General features: G+C 45.1%; 2 protein-coding genes across 3 annotated transcripts in view; both read left to right on the top strand.

The window, feature by feature from the left end:
• LOC108412839 (ribosomal protein S6 kinase alpha-3-like) overlaps positions 1 to 3,305 on the top strand; it is a 37,986-nt gene extending 34,681 nt beyond the window's left edge. For both annotated transcript variants that reach the window (XM_037533524.1, XM_037533525.1), the window contains 2 exons: positions 1 to 120; positions 707 to 3,305. The exon at positions 1 to 120 is cut by the window's left edge and continues 21 nt beyond it. In XM_037533524.1, coding sequence (XP_037389421.1) covers positions 1 to 120; positions 707 to 829 — 243 coding nt within the window. In that variant the 3' untranslated portion in view covers positions 830 to 3,305. The remainder of the gene's footprint in view (positions 121 to 706) is intronic.
• A 1,574-nt stretch (positions 3,306 to 4,879) lies between these two features.
• mpdu1a (mannose-P-dolichol utilization defect 1a) overlaps positions 4,880 to 7,500 on the top strand; it is a 6,890-nt gene continuing 4,269 nt past the window's right edge. Inside the window, exons 1-3 of the mRNA XM_037533640.1 lie at positions 4,880 to 5,057; positions 5,539 to 5,601; positions 6,432 to 6,564. Of these exons, the coding sequence (XP_037389537.1) occupies positions 4,946 to 5,057; positions 5,539 to 5,601; positions 6,432 to 6,564 (308 nt within the window). The 5' untranslated portion in view covers positions 4,880 to 4,945. The remainder of the gene's footprint in view (positions 5,058 to 5,538; positions 5,602 to 6,431; positions 6,565 to 7,500) is intronic.

Genomic DNA, 7,500 nt, shown 5'->3' with positions numbered 1-7,500 from the left:
CATGTTGACCCTCATAAGAGACTGACCGCATCTCAGGTCCTGCGTCACCCCTGGATCGTCCATAAAGACCAGCTGCCTAAATTCCAGCTGAACCGGCAGGACGCGCCGCAGCTCGTAAAGGTAATGAGCACACAGAGACCTGGCAGGAGGACTGCCCACTGACCCTCTGCCCGCTGTTCTTCTGCCCGCTGACCCTCTGCGCACTGACCTTCTGCCTACTGACCCTCTGCGCACTGCCCTTTGCGCACTGTCCTTCTGCCTACTGTCCTTCCGTACGCTGTCCTTCTGCCCGCTGACCCTCTGCGCACTGTCCTTCTGCCTACTGACCCTCTGCGCACTGTCCTTCTGCCTACTGACCCTCTGCGCACTGCCCTTTGCGCACTGTCCTTCTGCCTACTGTCCTTCCGTACGCTGTCCTTCTGCCTACTGACCCTCTGCTCACTCACCTTCTGCCCTCTGACCCTCTGCACGCTGTCTTTCTGCAGAACTGCCCCAAAGTGAGTCACTAACAATGAGGTTGTGCTCTCGGTCACTAGCGGTGAGGTTGCGCTCTCGGTCACTAGCGGTGAGGTTGCGCTCTCGGTCACTAGCGGTGAGGTTGTTGTATTGTTAGCTGAGTCAACATGCTTCACGTCCTGAGCTGAGGGCTAGTTGGTGCTCTGGTTCTTTGTCTGATTCCTCGTCTGTCTGTTTTTCCGTGTTTCAGGAAGCGATGGCTGCCACGTATTCGGCTCTGAACAGGAACATTTCTCCGATGCTGGAGCCGGTGGGCCGCTCTACACTAGCACAGCGCCGCGGGGTCAAAAAGCTGACCTCCACTGCCCTCTGACCTCAGACCTGGGCATCCAACAAGGAGCTGCGGACCAAAATTTAACAGAAAAAATTTTATTTGTTTTTTTATTTCTTTCTCCTTGTTTGTTTCTTCCAGCCCCTGCTGAGTCACTGCTCGCACAATCATTACTGTCTCTGAAATCTGGAGTATTACGCAAAAAAACATCAAATCAGTCTATTTTCTTTTATTATGCCAAAAACGTTCTAGAAATGTACTTTATAGTAGAATTGTATGTGAATATAATGGGATTTTTTGTGGGTCTGGGTTCAGAAAGAGTGTTTTATGCTGAGGAACCTGAGAAATGTTCGGTTGTTGTTTTTTTGTTGTCGTTGTTGTTGTTGTTGTTTTGGGAGCGTTTTGTTGCTATAGACACACTCCGTGTAGAAATGACCAAGTCTCCTCGACCTGAACCGCTAATCATGGCAGTGCAGGGACTGTGCCATTCAGAGATTATTCCCAAAAATCCCTTAAGAGGAAAAATCATAGTTTCAGCTCTTAGCCATCATAGAATTATATATAATAGTGTATAATATGAGATTTCTTATTTCTAAGCAATTATCCTACCATTTATTCACATTTACTCATCAGAGGAGGACCAGCAGGTCGAGTCTCAGTGCTTCCATCACGGTTCCTTACCGTTTCCATTAAAGTGGCCATTCCTTGGCAACTGAATTGTACTGTAACTTCCAAAGGCAAAAGATTATACGGCGTCTGTGAAATCAAACTCTTCAGGCACTTGTGCGCTCTGTCCTACTGCGTTTTCCATATGCAACTACTTTCTTGGATTATTTTTTGATGAAATAACTTTCCTTTGATGTATTACTGAGCTTCATTAAGGTGTCCTAAGTGTTTTGGTCCAGGAGGATATATTCTGGGGGAAAAGCCTGAAAATCTGATGTTCAGCGAAGCAGAAGGTGCTGAACAGTGGAGCGAACTGAAGGCCAAAGTAGCAGCGAGAGTTGCCGTAGAAAAATAAACAAAATGTAGAACCGGTTTAACCTCAGTCCCTCTAGCCTAGTGTTCTTGGACCCTGAGGGACCTTTAAAGGGGTACTTCGGCCTTTTTCACCCTAAGCTGTCTGTACAGCGTCTGTTGCGCGCGGTCGATTGCTGCAGACGATAATTTCAACACGCTCCCCTGAACTTGGTAAAGAACAGAAAACCAGTTAGCATGAAACACGTTTATAATAGAGGTCAATGGGCAGACGCTGAACTTGTGTGAAGAAAGGCTTGAAAAACGCTGATTAGAACAACTGCTCTGAAAAAATAGCAGTCCTGGTTAGTTTAGCTTTCTCTAAGGTGTTCTGGTGTCCATGGTGATCAGGAGGCTCCGCCTCACTGCTTCAGAATTAGCATGTAGCCTTCCCTTTACAAAGCTAGTTCTAATTAGCATTAGAAAGACCCGACTGCTCAGATTTACAGCTTAATTTGTGGAGTCTACTGAAGAAATTAAGTTTTTTTTTTTACACAAATACGGAAGCCTGAAAGGTCCATTCGCTTTCCTGTATTTGTTTTCTTGTGATCATGTGTTATTTATATCATTACAGCACAAAATGTTTTCACGAGATCTTGAGATGTGCCGTTATCACGACGTAACGAATGTCGTCTCCGTTTTGTTGCGATAATAAAATTAATAACTCGAAATGAAAACAAACTTTTTTTGTTTGGCCGCAATGACAAATATTACAAGATCTCGAGAAAACAAATGAAAATAACGTATCATGGAAAGACTGAGTAGAGAAACATGCAAATCCTTGTCGCTTCAGGGTTTCCGTACAGAAACATGCTTGGCGTGTCGCTGCTGTCGGGACAAAACCTCGTATCTCCAGAACGGTGACTTTACAGGAGAGGGAAAAAACATGCTCTACTTTTAATGCAAGTCAATGGAACCAGACGTCTTTCCAAGTCATTTTGGGCCGTTTCTTCTGGTCCATTTATCATGAAATTTACAAACAATGTAAACAGCAACAGGTATTTTCAAATCATGACCAACTGAAAAACCTCAAAAACGGAGATACGAGGTTTTGTTTACTGCCCATGGACTTCTGTTTTCCGCTCTTTTCCAAGTTCAGGGAAAGCTGTTGAAGTAGTTGTCCGAGCTCCTCGTACAGCAGCTCGAGACCAGGGTGGAAAAATCTGGACTGTTCCTTTAACACTCCATCGTCGCTCCTTTCTGTGTTCTTTCTGCCGTGTAAAGAAAAAGGGAATTTGATACTATAAACTTTTCCAGTGAGCAGAGTTTTTACAGAGAGACCTTCAGAATGTATTTTTGTACACGTGTACAAGCTCTTTTCTACTTGGGTGTGAGTGAGTGAGTCGGTGCAGGTGTCGCGCCTGGCCTGCAGCTCCTGCCGAGAGCCTTAACTACTGCTGTCCAATCTTCCATGTGGGTCTGAAAGTAGTCTGATTACTAATATGATGGGAAATCAGATGTTATAAAGATTAACCATAATAAAGTCTTTAAGTATTTATCAGTACTGACTTTTTTGTGTATGAAACTGTCTGCAGTTGCTGTTTTACCAAGTATATAACTCACGTTTATGCGCAAGAACACAATTTAATATAAAGTATTTGAGTCGGTTATTTAGCCGAGTACTTTAGTACCTTTACTAATGCAAATTAAAAGTATTTTAGTATAGATTTCTGCTTCAGTTATCGCTGTAGCCTCTTATACTCCTGGGTGTGTTTCGGTTTGTCCATCTGAATTTTCCTGTCCAAATCAGGCAAATTATTCAGTAGCTGCATGAAATAAATATACATTTTTATTTATTTTTTTATTTGTAAAAGCCCCTCAAACTAACAGAACATGTGTTTTATGATCTCCACATATCACTATATACTTACCATTTACTGCTGAAAGCCAAAAATCTGCGACGCTCTTTAAAACTGATGTCACAAATCAGCTTCACAAAATTCCAGTAGAGTTTTAACTTGAATGTAAAACCCCAGGTGAGCAAGCCAGGGGGCGCCAGTGGCCAGGAGAACCTCCCTCAGAACTGAGGAAGAAACCTTGGGAGGAACCAGACTCACCAGGGGGGACCCGTCCTCCTCTGGTCAGACTACCTACAGAGTTATTATACTACTAATATTAATAGCAGTAGTGTTAGTAGTAGTAACAGCTGGGAGTCCATGAGAACATCAGTGTAGGGTGGGCAGCTAGTCCAGGGCAGGTGGTGGCAGCTGGGCGTGGGCAGCTGGTCTGAAGTGGGCAGCAGGAGGACTCGACAGTCAGTCGTCCATCAATGTCCAGCCGGACAGGTGGGCAGTCGTAATAAAGGATAAAGGTTCTGTTCAGGTACATTTTTTGTTCAAGATACAAACAGTGTAAATGATCCCTCAAAGGTCTGATCCTGAACTTTAAATAAGATTTTCCTGGTGAAAAGTTCGGAATTGTACCTTTTCATAAACAAATGTTTTAAAACAGAACAGTAGACTAAAAAGCCTAGGGAACCACCCCAGAGATAAGAGCGGCACTGTCACCGAGTTTCCTACCTTTTTTCTAAGAGTGTATGTTTCCTCTAAAGAGATCTTGTTGGGAAAACTCCAGGTTACCGTAACACTCCAGTCAATATGGGCCAGGAAAAAGCAGGATCTCGGCTCTGGAGCTGGAAAACCATGCAATACGTAGTAAAACACAAAGTTTGTAAGGCTCCCAAAACTTCCCTGCAGAGTTAAAGACTCTGAGGTCAGATTTGCAGCGCGGACTTTTTTACTTGTTTTTGTCGCCATCTGGCGGCGAACGAGTGGCGCTACATAAACAACATAGAAATCCAGATCATCGCTCGTGCTTCGCGTCTTCTTTATTAAACTGCTCCGTTTGAGGCCTAATAAGCGCGTCACTGTCAGTACATTCTATAAAAACCAATACACACCTGAAGAAGATCTGTTTAACTGAAAATGTGAGTAAAGCGCTGAGCAGCAGATGAACACACAATGGCAGAGCTTGCCTGAAAACGGGTGGGGGAAAATGCACACAACCCTGTGTGCACCTGTATTTAGGCAAGCCCTGCCCGCTGTGTGTGTTTCTGAGCCAATCCCGGAGCAGGGGGCGGGGACACAGCCAGCCAATCCCCGGGCAGGACTGCAGCACAGTTGGCGTACACGCCTGTGAACAATGGCCGAGTCGGGAGAGGAGCAGGCTTCTGCGCTCAAATCCTTCCTCTTAACTTATTTAATGCCAGAAAAGTGTTACGAGCGGTTCTTCCTCCGCCTGGACTTCGCTCACGGTGAGACGCGCTGACTCGACCCTGAGAACACCTCTGAAGAGCGGGTTGGGCTCTCGGCGCCGGGGTCTTCAGGTGTTGGGCTCTTTATTGTGAGATGATGTTTAATCAGTACAGGCGCAGTTAAAGGGGAAGGAGCCCATTAACGTTAATCAGGGTGATACGTCAGCATTAGCGAAGATAATGAGCCCATGCTGTGCTACAGTTAAAGAGCTGGTGCATTCATAATTAAGTTAAATAGCATTAATAACGTTATTAAGTCAGCACTATTGAAGTATTAATGAAGTTAAACTGCTTTAATTCTCCGGGTTCTGAATGATGATAATGTCTTTACAGTGACGGTCAGCAGATTTGTAGTGTGTGTGTGTGTGTGTGTGTGTGTGTGTGTGTGTGTGTGTCCTCTGTGATGCTCTTGTTTGGTGTGTAAACAGCTCTGTGAGCTCAGGTTGAGGTCATTAGTGGTTCTGCTGGTTCTCTCCCTCAGTGCCGTGTGTGAAGGTGGTTCTGAGTAAAGTTCTGGGGTTCTGGATGGTGGGAACTCTGCTGGGTGAGTGTAAAGTTCTCTTCGTGTCTCCTGCTGTTCTCTCGCGGTGACGTGTTCTGACATGTTCCTGTCGTGCCTTCATACTGAAGAACACACAGGTCAAACGTTTTCCCCACCCCCTCAGCCTGCAGCGGTTTAGCCCCACCCCCTCAGCCTGCAGCACTTTAGCCCCACCCCTTCAGCCTACAGCACTTTAACCCCACCCCTTCATCCTACAGCACTTTAGCCCCACCCCTTCATCCTACAGCACTTTAGCCCCACCCCCTCAGCCTACAGCACTTTAGCCCCACCCCCTCAGCCTGCAGCGGTTTAGCCCCACCCCCTCAGCCTCCAGCGGTTTAGCCCCACCCCTTCAGCCTACAGCACTTTAGCCCCACCCCTTCAGCCTACAGCACTTTAGCCCCACCCCTTCAGCCTACAGCACTTTAGTCCCACCCCTTCAGCCTACAGCACTTTAACCCCACCCCTTCAGCCTACAGCGATTTAGCCCCACCCCTTCATCCTACAGCGATTTAGCCCCTCCCCTTCAGCTCCAGCGGTTTAGCCCCACCCATTCAGCTCCAGCAGTTTAGCCCCACCCATTCAGCTACAGCGGTTTAGCTCCACCCATTCAGCGACAGCGGTTTAGCCCCACCCATTCAGCTACAGCGGTTTAGCCCCACCCATTTGGTATAAGTATACTTATAATATTATAAGAGTATCATTAAAAGAATAACAATATTAAACTCTATATTAAAGTGTTATCTCTCTCTCTCTCCCTCTCTCACTCTGTCTGTCTGTCTCTCTGTCTGTCTCTCTCTGTCTCTCTCACTCTCTGTCTGTCTCTCGTCCAGCTCCTTTGCCCCAGATATGGAGGATTTTTCGGGCGGGCAGTTCTGACGGCCTCAGTCTGGTGTCTGCGCTGCTGGACTTGCTGGTCGTTTCTGCTCATGTCGCTTTCTGCGTCCACCACAACTTCCCCATCGGGTAACGTTAGCATAGCTAGCAGTGCTAACACTTATCAATCAGACTTGTATCTCTAAAAACCTCAACACACACAACTAGTGTGACCTTTCACCCACAAACAAAATGAATATTATTCAAAAAGAATAACCAGCTCTAAATGTAGGTATTGTGATATAAACCGAGTCCGTTCTACAGTTTCTCATTAGGCTGAATGAATAACCGGCTCTAAATGTAGGTATTGTGATATAAACCGAGTCCGTTCTACAGTTTCTCATTAGGCTGAATGAATAACCGACTCTAAATGTAGGTATTGTGATATAAACCGAGTCTGTTCTACAGTTTCTCATTAGACTGAATGAATAACCGGCTCTAAATGTAGGTATTGTGATATAAACCGAGTCCGTTCTACAGTTTCTCATTAGGCTGAATGAATAACCGACTCTAAATGTAGGTATTGTGATATAAACCGAGTCCGTTCTACAGTTTCTCATTAGGCTGAATGAATAACCGACTCTAAATGTAGGTATTGTGATATAAACCGAGTCCGTTCTACAGTTTCTCATTAGGCTGAATGAATAACCGACTCTAAATGTAGGTATTGAGATATAAACCGAGTCCGTTCTACAGTTTCTCATTAGGCTGAATGAATAACCGACTCTAAATGTAGGTATTGAGATATAAACCGAGTCCGTTCTACAGTTTCTCATTAGACTGAATGAATAACCGACTCTAAATGTAGGTATTGTGATATAAACCGAGTCCGTTCTACAGTTTCTCATTAGGCTGAATGAATAACCGACTCTAAATGTAGGTATTGTGATATAAACCGAGTCCGTTCTACAGTTTCTCGTTAGACTGAATGAATAACCGACTCTAAATGTAGGTATTGTGATATAAACCTAGTCCGTTCTACAGTTTCTCGTTAGACTGAATGAATAACCGACTCTAAATGTAGGT

Source organism: Pygocentrus nattereri, chromosome 23 (assembly GCF_015220715.1).
Source record: "Pygocentrus nattereri isolate fPygNat1 chromosome 23, fPygNat1.pri, whole genome shotgun sequence".
NCBI lineage: Eukaryota > Metazoa > Chordata > Actinopteri > Characiformes > Serrasalmidae > Pygocentrus > Pygocentrus nattereri.
The sequence above is the reverse complement of the archived record's forward strand: the minus strand, read 5'-3'. Positions and strand labels throughout refer to the sequence as shown.